The following is a 15,340-nucleotide window of genomic DNA, read 5'->3' on the forward strand; positions in this document are numbered from 1 at the left end:
CTGCAAAACAGTAATAGATGCCACCATGAGGTAGAGGGTCATGGACTTGATATACTTGCTGGTGATGTCTTCTGGACGCATCCTTTGTGTCGGTGCAGTCCACCTAGCTAAGTAACCCATTTGACTCACTTCGCATGTGCGGGAGTTCCTGTGCTAGGTGCAGCTTCTCCTATCTGCTTCAGTTTCGTTCCTAGCTTCTAATTGATACTAGCAGGGATGGAAGGTGAGCAAGTGTGGCTGCATTCCCCTGCTGTCTATGAAGAACCTCCATTACAGGTAGTCAACTCTGCTTTCTCCTGAGACGAGCAAGGGAGATACAGGCACACTTGCTGTGATTTACAAGCTACAGTGATGCCTAAGTGATGGAGAAAGACTTCTGGTAGTCTTTGGCACATTCTCTGGTATATTCTGTGGTGTAGAGATCCTCAGCGAGAGTGTAAAGTCTGGAGGACCAACCGAAGACTAGATCCTAGGAAGTGGATTGGTCAAGACAGTAATACTTGGCGAAAGTGTGTGATGAAGCCAAAGTGGCAGCTTTAGATATGCCCATGGGGGGGGGGGGGGGGGGGGGTTCCAAGGAGGGTGATGGAGGAGGCCACTGCCCTGAGGCAGTGAGCGGTGACCCAGCCAGGCGGATGATGTCCCACCCAATCATAACAGAAATTGATGCAGTCTGAGACCCAGGAGGATATAGTTTGCTTTGATACTGGAAGGCCTGGGTTGTTAGGATTGAATGTGATGAAAAGTTGTGTGGACTTAAGGACATCCTCTGTTCTGTGAATGTAGTAGCGGGGGGGATTGAATGCAGTCTGGTGAGTGGAGGTCGCTTTCTTCTGGTGTAGCATGGAGACTGGGAAAAAATGAGGGCAGAATGATAGATTGGTTGAGGTAGAAGTCCATGATAACCTTTGGCAAAAACTTGGGATGGGTGTGTAGAACCACCGTCACTGAAGAATTGTGTGTAGAGGGGAATAAGTGACAAATGCCTGGAGTTCACTGACCTGTCTGGCAGAGGTGATGGCTGTGAGAAATACTGTCTTCCATGTAAGGTAGATCAATGGAACAAGGCCCAGGGGCTCAAAGAGCTCATGCATGCTGGTGTTCAAGACAAGGTTGAGGTCCCAAGAAGGTGTTGGAAGCCAAAGGAGTGGGCATACGTTGTGTTGGTCTTTTGTGAAACAAGATATGAGGAGGTGCTCATGATAGGCAGATACATCTGCGAGTTGGAAGTGCACTGAGGAGGTCTTTAATCCTGAGTCATTGAGATGAAGGTAGGTGAGCAGTACAGGGATTGAGCAGGTTGAAAGATTTAGAACTCTGGCCTGTGCTCAGTGGCTGAAATGAGTCCATTTTACTCTGATAAGATTTCCTGGTGCTTGGCTTTGTGGCCGCTAGAAGGATGGATTTCACCTCCTGCAAGACTGGAACCTGGTCAAGGATGTGGCCTTCAGTCTCCATGCTGTCAGGGAGAGGCTGCAGAGACTGAGATGGAGGAGATGACTATCCTGTTGTGTGATGAGGTTTGGGTCTATCCCTAGAGAGATGGGCTGGCATTTATCATAGAAAGGAGACTTGGGAATCGGATTTATCGAGGCCATTGAGGTGCAATCAGGGTGACGTCTGCTGAATCCTGGCATATCTTCTGAAGGACTCTTGCGATGAGGGGGAATGGTAGCAAGGCATAGAAGTTGGTGTTTCCAGAATATAGTGAAAGTATCCCAGGATATGCTATGTTCCCCACCCCCCTGGATGGATTGAGCAGTAGAGTGCAGATTTGATATTGTGTGAAGCCACAAAGAGGATGACCTGAGGGAACCTCCAGATGTTGTAATGGCAGGGTAGAGGGACCATTTGTGGGGGTTCGCGTGTTGTCCTGGAAGGCTGTTGTGGCCTGAAGGGTGGTTGGAAGGCTCAAGACTAAATGCCAGATGCGAGTGGCTTCCCTGCATAGACAGAGGGATCCTGATTCTCCCTGTTCGTTCAAGTAGAACATTGTTGCTTGATTGTTGGTTTGGATGAGGACTTGCAACCCATAGGACAAAAGCTTTCAGAGAGTGGTATACTGTATTCAGCTCCTGTTGTTTGATGTGGACAGTTCACTCTTGAGACAACCACAGTCTTTGCATGTGGATGTGTTGCAGTTGTGCCCCCTCCCCTTCCCCCACCCCATCTGAATGAGTAGATGTCGGTCGTGATTGTGAGGTAGAGAGCGAGCATATTGAAAGGGCAGGGGAATGTTGCTACCAGTGTAGGGAGCATTGGAGAAATGCAGGAATGTTGATGAGCTTGCTGAGAGGTTGCATTTGTTGATTCCAGTGACGCTTTAGGTGCCACTGGAGTGGGTGCATATGAAGTCTGGTGTGTGGCACTAAGAGGATTGTTGCTGCCATGTGGCCTAGCAGCCGTAGTATGTTGCATGCTAAGGTCCTGCATGTGGTACAGAGGTGGTTGCCAGCGGTCATCAGGCAGGCAGGTAGGTCATTGCTGACATGGTATCTAAACAAGCCCTTATAAAAGTGAGGTATTGAGTCAGCATTAGATGTGACTTTTGGTAGCTGACAGTGAAACCTAGGAATTGCAGGGTAATTCGAACAGTATGTTGTAGTTTGCTCTTGAAGTGGGCTGAGAGGAGCCAATTGTCCAAGTAAGGATAGACAGACATAAAGGCCCTGTCTTCAGAGGTGAGTTGCTACCACTGCTAGGCACTTGGTGAAAACCCGGGGAGCTGAGGATAGACCGAAGGGAAGGAAGTGGCAGCTGAGGAAGGTGAATCTGAGGAATTTCCAGTGTTGTGGGTGAATGGGAGTATGGGTGTAGGCGTCTTAGGTCGAGGAAGACAAGCCAATCGTCAATTTTGAAAGTGAGGCAAGGATGACCATTCTAAACTTGCCTCAGTTTAGGTGAAGGTTGGGGTTGCGAAGGTCAAATATCAGTCTGAGACCACCTAACTTCTTGAGGATGAAGAAAAACCTGGAGTATAATGCTGTGCCCCCAATTTTCTGGAATAGCATCGTGCTATCCATCATGAACTTTTTAAAGAATGAGACGGCAGGGCCTTGGGGTTACTTAGATGAGGGCTGCGGAGTAATGCGAGGTATTTCAGCCATTGAAGCAGCCTTTGTGTGGTGGGGGGAGCCTCCAGCGTTAGGGAGCCAGGAGCGCTTGTCTGCAGAAGTGAAGGGTTTGGAGAGAGCTCAGAGGCATGCTCACTGGATTTAGATGCCTTTTTTGGGCCTTACCTGGCTTCCCACAGTCTGCCGGTTTGTGCTTCTGCTTGGAGGCGCAGGCAGGAGGGATGGAAACTGTTTGCAATGCCAGTGCATGGGTCTTTGCGATCTGTCAATGCTGGCAGTGTGGGGGGGGGTAGAGCAACAGTCCAAGAAATGTTGGTCGTGCCCCCCTTCCCTTGCTGCTGCTGCCACTGGCAGAGAAGGAGCTGCTGTTGGAAGGGCGAGAGCAGAAGGCTGCAGGCTGATTTGGTGCATTACCTACCCTAGTGGTGCCGGCACTGTGGGGAAGGGAGTCTGTGCTGCTGCTGCTGCTTAAGCCATTGGAGTGAAGTTTGCAGTCGGGCCCTATGTGGTCAGCAAAATCTGAGTGACTGGCTTAAAAGCCATCAAAGTCAGCTGGAGTTCCGATAAGAGCTGATGTTGGGGATTCGGGTAATTCTTTTTTTTTTTTGTTGTTTTGTTTGTTTTGAGGATCCATGAAGTATTTGAAATTGAAGAGAGCTGCGACTTTTCAGAGCGGGAGAAAACAAAACTGAAGCGGATAAGGGGAGCTGCACCTAGCGCGGGAACTCCCACACCTGCCCAGTAAGCTAAAGGGCCTACTTACCTGGAGGGAGAGCACTGACACACAGGATGTGTCCAGAAGACATCACTAGCAAGTGTGCTTGCATCCCCCCTGCTTGTTTCTGGAAAGTATAAAAGATAGGAAGAGACCACAGCTCACTTCCTAAGCAAAACCTGCCACCAGCATTGAGTGAGCCTGTTGGTATCTTTTGCCATCACTTGCAAAGTTGAATGGAATAAACCATTTATTTATGTTTATAACCTACTTATCACCTAAGCAGGGTTTAAACAAATATACTTAATACCTGTTAACATCTTATCTTTGACAGTACTGCATTCTTAACTCACAAGTAAGCCTGAACAAATAAGGTTTTAGTTTTTTCTTGGTAATCAATAGAAGTAAAACAAAATAAAACATGGAAAAGAAAATAAGATACCTTTTTTATTGGACAATAATATTCTGTATTTCTCATTCCAATAATGGCGATCGCCATTGCGGCATAATGTAAGCCACATTGAGCCTGCAAATAGGTGGGAAAATGTGGGATACAAATGCGGCAAATAAATACCATTCCATTTCAAAATGCACTGAAACATGTCACTGTTGTCAGTTGTTCATTTACCCTTTCTGAATACAATTGTGTACATCTGTGTGACTAATGAACCTGGAATCACTGACTATACCTTTGTTGCAATTCAGGTTCTTCTGTTCTGATTGCTTACAGTGAAATCTTGAATGAAACTGAAGATACTTTTAAATCCTAGGCCTTTCTAATGTGAGAGCAGTGGTCATTTGAATCTTTATGCCTAAGAAACAGCTTGACCACAGAACTGACTATTTTACAGCAATTGGTTTTTTGTTTTGTTTTTTTGCCCTAGACATTTATTGACCCTACCAACAAAAATATTGAGGCCATCTGTAGGCAACAGCACATACATACATTGTTACCACCAGTGTGCTTGGTCTTCTTGAAACCAAATTAATATATTCTATGGTATTTGTTTTACTTACTGTCACTTCTCTTATTTCAGCTCTGGTACCAGATAGTGTGAAGAAAGAACTCTTGCAAAGAATAAGAACCTTTCTTGCTCAGCATGCCAGCCTCTAATTTAGAAATTAATGTCCACTTATACCATTTGTTTTTTCCTTATAAGGATGTCAATGTAAATTTGTAACTATTTGCAGTTTTTGTTTTGTTTTTTAATTCGAGTGACCTTTTTTTGTGAGTTAAAACTGTTTTCTTAAGCATCACATTTTAATTAAAAAAAAAAAAAAAGTTTGTACATCCCTGTCTGGTTTGTAATTTGATTCTGTAAAATGTAAAGTTCCTTGTTTACTCCAGAAGGACAGTTTGTAAATATAGACATTTTTATTTGAGAACCATTTGCATCACAAAACAGATAATGTTCAGTCAGTAGTATTGTTAAAGTAGCATTGAACATTCAGTTCATCTTTTAAGATGGAGGAGTGGCCTAGTGGTTAGGGTGGTGGACTTTGGTCCTGAGGAACTGAGTTCAATTTCCACTTCAGGCGCAGGCAGCTCCTTGTGACTCTGGGCAAGTCACTTAACCCTCCATTGCCCCGGGTACAAATACGTACCTGTATACAATATGTAAGCCACATTGAGCCTGCCATGAGTAGGAAAGCGCGGGGTACAAATATAACAAAAAAAAAAAACCATATTCATTAATGTTCAAATTCCACCTAATCTTAGACAGCTGACTGCAACTAAAGAAGCAGCTTTTAAAGCTGCTAATAATCCAACTCAGCCCTCAGAGTATTGCCAGCACAACACCTTGAAAGCTGCAAGCCTTTCAACAGAGTAACTTAGGCTTTTGCAGAGCTTCCAAGTTATCCAGCTCAAGAAGAGAGATTTTAGGCCATTTCTGGATTTGACTACCGTTCCTGATGCATTATCAGACCTGCTACATTGACTTCAGTGAATAGATTCAAAGACAGCGAATCCCACATTACTTTAGGATGTAACTTCAAAACTAGGACTGGCCTTTTATTCAACCAGATCACTACCACAGCTGGAGAATGACCCATTTGTGAAAAGATTAAACAATACTCTTGTGGATTGCAGACACAGCTGCTTATTTCCTTTACCACTTCAGGTGGATCAGACTCGCCATATAAGAAGTGTTACTGTTTAATTTGTGAACAGGGATCTAGCAAAGCTTGAAGAATGGTCTATAATTTGGCTGCTTAAGATTTAATGCTTTAAAAATGCAGGGTCATACTTTTTGCGCTGCAAAGAACCCAAGGAAGCAGGACAGTATGGGAGGGGGAGTGCATGAAAGAAAAGCAGGATTTGGGGGTGATCACATCTGATTATCTTAAGGTGGCCAAACATGTACAAAAGGGGATGGCAAAAGCAAGAAGGATGTTTGGGTGCTTATGGACAGGAATGGCCAGCAGGAAAAAGGAGATGATAATGCCTCTGTCTAAGTCTTTGAAACCCCATTTAGAGTTCAGTATATGGGAAGCTTGCCAGGTGCCCTTGGCCTGGATTGGCCGCTGTCGTGGACAGGATGCTGGGCTCGAAGGACCCTTGGTCTTTTCCCAGTATGGCATTACTTATGTAATTCTGGAGACTGCACCTTCAAAAAGATAGAAACTGGATAGAGACATAAACGGGTCGTATTGCTTTGGTATTGCAGCCTGCTCTCGTGATCACCATAGACTGTTCACCGAATAAAATACCACAGATTCTTTTTTTGGATTCATATTGGGTAAATGAAACTCTTTATTCAAATGGAGAGTGTATAAATCATTATTGCTTCAGTCTATACAATGATTAAGAAATATACATGCTGACTGAGTCAAATTAGGAGATATGCACACTAATTAAACCATCCAACTAAAAGAAAGACACACACACACCACACACACCACACACAGCTGGGAGGGTCCATTGCAGCGAAAGCTCAGAGTCTCCTCATTGACCAGGAACAAACCTTCTGCACGACATGTCTGCCCACAGATGAACCTCAGAGTCTCACTGCAAGGAGGACCCCTTTTTTATTAAGCTCTTAGCTCATGTCCAGAGCTAAGGAAAGTTATAGAATACTTCTAATCTTAGGTCTGTGGGAACGTGGTCACATACTCTCCCAAGTGGGAAACAAGTGCCATCCTCCCCTTTGCATACCAAATTAGTTAGAGCTGTGTCTTATCTTCTGCATTCCAACTTATTTTTGTATTTACAAGAAAAGTTATTTTCGGTCAAAGACAAGATTTCAGAGTGTATTATCGGACAAAAACAGGGTTGAAAAGCAATCCTTTAAGATAACACTTAATCATTTTTAAACAGAATTACTTCTAATCAACAATACAGACCCCGAATGCACTGGTAGTTCAAGACAGGGTTGAAAAGCAATCTTTAAAATTCACTTCCACTACCCGGGTGCCTACTAAAATGGTCAGTGATCTTTGTCATAAAGCATATGGAGATAGACTTGAAGATCTCAAAATACATACCTTGGAAGAAGCTTGCTGTAGCAGCAAGAACTAATGTTAAAACAATTTGTCAAGTACATCTGAAACAAAAAGTCCATGAGGAAGTCAGTTGGATTGCTGGATGACCAAAAGGATAAAGGAGTACTCAGGGAGGATAAGGTCAGTAACAGACAATTGAAACTGAGGATGTTGTGGTCATACCTTTTGCCTCTTTTTCTCTTAGAGTAGCCATACCCACAACAGAAGCCACTTTTGTGATGATTTCGATCTACTAAAGCACATTACTATAAATCTAGAAGATGTAGTAGATAAAAGTAACAAATTCAAAGACCAGATGAAATTTACCTCCGATTTCTGAACTAGGTTACAGGTTATTAATAACAGGATATCAATCATTTAAATGGTCTTGATATCCGAGGACTGCAGAGTGTCCAATACCACATCATATAAAATTCAATTTTTAAAAAGGGTTTGCAGTTTGGCATGATCTAGGACAATAAAGACCAGTGAACCTAATGCCAGGACTAGAAAAAATAACTGAAGCTATAATAATTTTTTTTTTTAACCCAAAGAACTATAGATAGACATAGCTTAACTGTAATAAGTCAGCATGGGTTCTGCAAAAGCAAATCTTGCCTCCAATTTATGAGATATTTTCAAAGGGTAAACAAATGGATAACAGTAAGCTGGTTGATAGTATATGCCAGGAGTGGGCAACCTTTATACACAGAGGGCAGCATAAATACTACTACTAATGATCATTTCCATAGTGCTACTAGATATATGCATAAATGTCGGTACTATTTCTATCATGCCACAACATTATATAATGTCAGAACTTGAAAAGCACAGAGCAACATAGTCCTTCTCTGTTAAATAAATAAGAAATAAGAAAAAATAATCAGCTTATTTTGAATCCATCTAAAATCATTGCCTGCTGGATTACTGGCAACTGCACTTCTCCTTCTCTCAGCCCTATACTACATGATCATCCTATTGTTCTGGTAACACATTTTAAATATCTTATTATTCTTGATCATGAATTATCATTTAATCAATACATCGCATCCCTTGCCAAAGCATGATTCATCTCTCTTCTGTCAATTCAGAATTATATGTCCATTACTTGATCTTGCTTTCCAGGATGCTATTCTCTATGCTCTCTTGATGTCACAATTAGATTACTGTAATATAATTTACTCTGGTGTTCCACAACATTTGATCTGTCATCTTCAAACTATTCAGAATACTGCTGTCCATATTTTCTCAACATATTTGACCTTATTTATTTTATTTATTGCATTTGTATCCCACATTTTCCCACCTTACTTATTCAACAACACTGGTTACCCATTTGTTCCCGCATCCATTTCAAGATTCTTACACTCGCTCATAAGGCTATCTATCCAACAATTTACTTTGGTTCGGTTTTACCTACCATCCAGGTCTCTCCATTCAGCTAATGATTTATGAGTACATGAAATCTACTACCAGACAACAAGGACTCGAGCTTTTTTTTTTTTTTTGTATTGCACCTTTCACTATGGAATTCCCTTCCTCAAAACCCGAGACCTGAACCCTCTTATCAAAGATTTAGGTTCTCTTTGAAGATCTATTTATGTGAGAGAGCTTTTAACCTATGAGTCGGCATCCTTCAGGATTCACTGATGCTTGCAAACCCCTTTTGTTCTTGTCCTGTTATTAGTTGTTTTCAGCTGTTGTCCCTATTTTCCGAGTCTCTTTTGTTTGTCAGGTCTTTCCCCATGCTTAATCCTATATTGTTTCCTTTTCTGAGTGTGCTTTTCTGTCATGACATGGCATTCTTTTCCCTTGTTTTTAAAGCCGATTTTAACCATTGTACACTTCCCTGTTATTGCCCAAAGGAAGAGCAGCAAATCGATGAAATCAACCATCAAAATTTAACTAAAAATGATGGGAACAAACTGCTAGTGTGGCTATTCTGAAATACAAAATTTCAAGTCGCCAAAACTCTGGTTAATAATATTTTTCTATGTATATTTCCCATGGTCTCGCAGACCACATAAAATTCAATGGCGGGCCATAGATTGCCTGACATTGGTATATGCAGATTTTAAGAAGGCATTTGACAAAGAGGGGCATTTTCAATATGATGTTTAGTCCAACTTTGGATGTTTTGCTCAAAATGTCCAAAATTCAAGTGGGGGAAAATAGCCATTTTCAAAATAGAAAATGTCTGGGGGGGGGGGGGGGGTTTAAATGGCTATTTTCAAGATTTTTGTGTGCTCTGTGCATTTATCTTTTTGGTCTATTAAAAAAAAGAAAAAAAGTCCAAGTGGAAAAACTGACAAAACCAAGCCATCGGCATGTAGGAGGAGCCAGCATTCTTAGTAGACTGGCCACACAGACAACTCAGGAGAGCAATGGAGCACCCTAGGGGGCACTTAAATTCTCCCAGGTATACATTTCACCATTGATCCCTTATCTTGTCTGCTGAGCCCCCCCCCCCCCCCCCCCACAAACCCATTACCCCCAACTATACAGCACTCCAATAGCTCTTATGGGTGAAGAAGTTACCTATAAGTGGGTTTCTGGTGAGTTTTGGAGAGCTCACAGTTTCCACTACAAGAGTGGGCCTGGGTCCACCTGTCTGCAGTGCACTTCACCCACCATTAGACTACTCCAGGGACCTGCATGCTGCTCTAGTGGACCTAAATATAACATCTGAGGCTGGTAAGTAATGTTTTTAATCAAACTTTTTTTGGGGTGGGAGGGGGTTAGTGACCACTGGGGGAGTAAGGGGGGGGGGTCATCCCTGATTCACTCCAGTGATCATCTAGTCATTTAGGGCAATTTTTTGTGGCTTATTCGCTAATTTAAACAGGTCTAGACCAAAACGTCCAACTTATAGCCCTGGCTGTTTTTGTTCTGTTCCATCATGACAGAAAAATGTCCAAGTGTTAGATGCACCCCCTTGTGATTTGAATGCACTTCTGATGGACTTCATAGAAAAAGTCTAAAAATTGGTTTCAAAAAATACCAATTTGGATGTTTTTGTGAGAAAAACATACAAATGCAGATTTATGCCACTTTTTGAACATTATTCTCTTTTGAAAATGAGACCCAACGTCTCTCATGATTGACTCCTTAGGAAATTAAATGTGATTTGAGACAGTGCTCACGTGTGGAGTGCAGGCTGGCTAAAAGGCAGAAAACAGAAAGTAGGACTAAAGGGTAACTTATCCATAAGGAAAAGGGTCAGTAGTGGAATGCCCCAAGGGTCTTTACTTGGGTCCTGTGCTTTTAATATGTTCATAAACAATCTGGAGATGAGTGATATGATCAAAGAGCACTTTACTAACATACGTTAGAAACTAACTCGTGCAAAATGCAGCTTAAAAGGGTTTACCACTCAGATGTCCTGCAGTAAGTTTGACACTTGCACGCGCAAAATAATTATTTTTTTTCCATTGAGGGGGTTTGTCTGGGGGGGAGGGGCATAGAGTGGGCATTTCTACATCAATCAGGTAATGCATCTACTTTACTGCACACTGATTAGTGCAGGATTAGCTCATGAACCCTTACTGCCTACAAAATGGGTGGCAGTAAGTGCTCATATGTTAATTCTTTTTCAATGGTAACATTAGTGCATGGCCATTAATTGAATAAATAGAACATTGTCCAGTTTACTGCTGCAGTAAAAGTGGGCTTGCTTCATGGGAAAAACCTGCATAAGGGTGAACTAAGGCCACTTTTTCCCACCGCTTAGTAAAAGGGCCCCCAAATTTGTAGATCACAAAACTATTCAAAGCTGTTAAAATGGCAGAGATTGTGAGGATTTGCCAAAGGACCTTGAGAAATTAGGAGATTGTAAGTCTAAGTGCTTTGAAAACAAGCCCCCCAAAGTTCCATAGATTTACTTTGTAAGTCTAAGTGCTTGAAAATGAGCCCCTATATAACTTTGTAACTTGAAATGCTTTGAAAATACACCTCTGGGTGTCTAAATGCAGATGAAATTTAATGTGAGAAGTGATGTGCACAGGGAAATCAATTCCAACCACTGTCGCAAAATGCTGAGTCCTGAGTTAGTAATTGCTGCCCAAGAAAGGCCTCAGTCATTATGGATAAGACGTGGAAATTTTCAACCCGGTGTGCCATGGTTGCTAAAAAAGCAAACCATCAGAGATTATCCAAAAAGAATGGTGAACAAAGCTAAGAATATAATTAAGCTGAGACTGGCCTTTGAACATTGTGTGTAGCTCTGTTTGCCCCATTCCAAAAAGGATATAGCAGAACTAGAAAAGGTTTAGAGAAGACTAAAATATTTTCTTTATGAAGAAAGGCTAAACAAGTTTCTTTATATTATAGAAACCTTTTTTTTTCCAGGTGTATTAAAACTATAGAATTTGTTGCCACAGAAAGTGATCAAAGTGACTAACATAACAGGGTTCTGTAGAGGTTTGGGCAACTTCTGCTAAAAAAAAAAAGCTCGTAAAAAATTTAGCCAGATAGAGTTGGAAAAGCCATTGCCCCTTCCTTGAAATGAGCTGAGAAACTCATCTTTTTGGGATCTGCAGGGAGCTTGTCAGGTACAGGATAAGATCTTGGTCTAAATCAGCATAGGTTATATTCTTACATTTAGTGTAGTCTTTTTCTTTTATATATATTTATATATATAGTTTTATTGCAGGTTGCTTTAGGCTAATAAAGAAAAAGTATCAGTATTTATTTTCAACAATGTATATCTAATCTAATATGGTTGTTTATATCTACTTGGCTTAAGGTGGATTACAGAAGAATAAGAAAGTGGGCTACGATCCTACAATTACATTAATCATATAGAGTGCCAACAATGGATTTAAAAAGTTAACAGTTTAATAAGTAATGGTTAAACAGGTGAGCTTTCAAAAGATGCCTAAACATAAAATAACAATCAACCATTCTTAAACTGTACAGTAATTTGTTCCAAAGGTCAGGTCCATTGTCTACAATTGATTTTTTTTTTCTTGTTATAGCTTTCTGATGCAGAAGATTAGAGGGGATTGTTAATCAAATTTATTGTGAATAATGCAAAAATCTAGCAGACAAAGTGAAAATTGTTGTACAAAGATAATCTGGTGCCAACTATGTAAAAATTTAAAAGCAAATAATAAAAGTTTAAAATGAATTCTGGCCTTCACAGGGAGCTAGTGTAATCTTAAAAGAAATGGAGTAGCTTGATCGGTAGATCTGCCCCCAAAGACCAATTTTGCCACTGCATTCTGCACAATCTGAAGTCTACACATCTGCATGTCTGGTATTTCCAGCAAAACAATGTTACAGTAATACAATTGACTCATAATAGTGGCCAGAAATACTGTTTGCAATTGAGATGGATCTTTAAAAAAAAACGGTTTAATTTTGATGTAAAAGTTTTAGGTTAGCAAAAGTTTTCCTAACGATTTCATTTATGTGTTTTCGAAGCTTAGTTTGAGTCTGTCACTCCAAGAATCTTAATATCTGACTGGAGGGAGATTTCAGAGGTAGCTAATTTTAACTTGGATGTTGCAATGTCAATATGTTGTCCTCCCACCCATAAAATGTTAGTTTTCTCAGGGTTAATCTTCAGACCGTTAATTAACATCCATTGGCACATTTTTGCAAATACCCTGATCATAAAAGCGAAAGTTTCCTGTAAAGTATGTTTGACTGGGAACAAAATAGAAATGTCTGCATAATAATAATACGAAATCTTAAAAGGACTGAGCACCTTAAGCAATCCACTTAAGCAAACACAGAACAGAGGGCCAGATGCACTAAACCTTAACGACCCTCTAACAACCCTTTAACGAAGGAAATTCCTAACCGTTGCATGCATTAAAGGCCTTTTTCCAAGGAAGCAAGCAGCTAAGGAAAACGGAATACAAAAGAGTAACTACCATTGTAATGTGGGCGATTCGGGATGCACTAACAATACCTACGATCACACCGAATCATTTACCGCGACATATTAAACGTATGGTCAGAGCAGTCATAAAGGCCTGAGCTGTCATCTCCCCGCTGCCCCGTGCACCATAAAAATCAAAGCTGACATGTTTAAACAGAAAAGTGAGATAAAAAAAATAAAAACACCACAAACACTGGCTCCCCACTTTCCCCTGCATAAAATATAAAAGTCTTACAAACATCAAAAAATGATCGGGAGGGGGCAAAGGCGCTCATGAGGAGCGTCCTGTATGGACGGCCTTGCCCCCCCCCCCCCCCGAGATCGCCGCTGTTCCCCGCTTCCGCCCTTTACTAAATTAAAAACAAAGTAAAAATCTAAACTTTTGCAGCACCGGACCCCCCCTCCCTTCCTGTCTCGATCTTCTCCTTTTCCCAACACTGCTCCGCCTCCTGCCATCCTCCGCCCCTTGCCCCGCCCCCTGAGTTCATCGCCGCAGTTCCCCCCCTCCGCTTTACCGGCCGTGCAGCACCTCTCACCTGTGTGTGAAGGCGCTGCACGGGTTGAAACGGATCGTCCGCTTCTGCCTCCACCGTCTCTTCTTCTTCCTGTGCCTGCCCTCCTCTGACGTAAGTTACCTACGTAGGAAACTTACGTCAGAGGAGGGCGCGCATAGGAAGAAGGAGATAGACGTCGGTGGAGGCAGAAGCGATCGACAATCTGTTGTTTTATCCCGTGCAGCGCCTTCACACACAGGTGAGAGGAGCTGCACGGCCGGTAAGGCGGAGGGGGGGAATGGCAGCGATGAAATCAGGGGGCGGGGCAAGGGGCGGAGGATGGCGGGAGGCGGAGCAGTGTTGGGAAAAGATCGAGACAGGAAGAAGGGAGGGGGTGCCCGGCGCTGCAAAACTTTAGATTTGTATTTTCAGTTTTTAATTTAGTAAAGGGCGGAAGCGGGGAACAGCGGCGATCTCGTGGGGGGAGGGCAAAGCCATCCATCCAGGATGCTTCTGACGAGCGCCTTTGCCCCCTCCCGATCCTTTTTTGAGGTATGTATAGTTTTGTAGTGATGCAGGGGGGAGCGGGGAGCCACATGTTTGTAGGGTTTTTTGTTGTTGTTCTGACGTTTGGCTGCTCTGCGCATGATTTAGGGGCCAATTACCGACGGGGATTACGAATCATTGATACATTGTACTTTTCAATACCGCACCGAACATGTGCGACTTGTTTTTTTGGTGCATGCTTCGTTTTTTTCAAATTCGTTAGGGAGTTTAACGTTTTTGACTTTTTTATATTTGGTTGATGCATCTAGCCCAGAGTTGGAGAGACTGGGGCCCCCCATGACATATGGGGGGATTTTGAGACAAGCTTATTCCAGGTAACCTGTAACATTCTGTCTGTGTATGAAAAAAAAAGCCTCAGAACTAGTTCAAGGCTTTTGTCTGAAATGCCAAGTTCAGTTAATCTACCAAACAGTGGACAAAACTGCTACTGAGTAAGCCAGGGGAATAGCTACCTTTAAGCAAGCCTGGCAAAAAAAGCCCAAGGACACCCAATGGTAGCAACTGCCTGCTGCTAGAACTAAGGTAGAGATATCTCTCTTGACATGCATTCAGCAGGTGGATTAAATATGAATAAGTACAATAAGCAAATTAAGCCAAAATATGAACATCAATGAAATAGCATAGTTGTAACATGCTTCAAACATGAAGCATCTCAAAACAAACATGACAAATCATTTGAGCAGAAGTATGAAAAGCATTACAGAGAGGATGCTGATAAAATATTTTACATTTACAAGAAGGAAAAAATTTAACAAAATATCTTTGTATTTTTTAATAATACTGTGTTCCACCACATAAAAACCCTGAACAAATAAGACCATTACACTCTGTCAAACACCTTCTCTGTATCCAGGGACACTGCGATAGTGAAAGTAAATTGCACAAAAGTCTGGAGTTGTTGGTATTGGGCCTCTTTGTCATAAATCCATTTGATCTGGGTATATTAATGTGGGAAGGATGGAAGAAAGTCTAAGGGTTATAATTTTAGTGTATATCTTATTATCCAAATTTATACGTGAAATAGGCCTATAATTGGTTACACAGGCTGGATCTTTGCCAGGTTTTGGCAAAACTACAATTTTAGCTCCAACAAAAGAACCAGCAACCTTTTGATCATTGA

The 15,340-nt window shown here is 41.8% G+C and overlaps 1 protein-coding gene across 7 annotated transcripts in view; it reads left to right on the plus strand.

Moving 5' to 3' along the window:
* The window catches only part of ENY2 (ENY2 transcription and export complex 2 subunit), a 32,237-nt gene extending 27,159 nt beyond the window's left edge, over positions 1–5,078 (plus strand). For all 7 annotated transcript variants that reach the window (XM_030218122.1, XM_030218104.1, XM_030218114.1 and 4 more), the window contains one exon: positions 4,827–5,078. In XM_030218122.1, coding sequence (XP_030073982.1) covers positions 4,827–4,903 — 77 coding nt within the window. In that variant the 3' untranslated portion in view covers positions 4,904–5,078. The remainder of the gene's footprint in view (positions 1–4,826) is intronic.
* Positions 5,079–15,340: the final 10,262 nt, after the last annotated feature.

The sequence above is a fragment of the Microcaecilia unicolor genome, chromosome 1 (assembly GCF_901765095.1).
Source record: "Microcaecilia unicolor chromosome 1, aMicUni1.1, whole genome shotgun sequence".
NCBI lineage: Eukaryota > Metazoa > Chordata > Amphibia > Gymnophiona > Siphonopidae > Microcaecilia > Microcaecilia unicolor.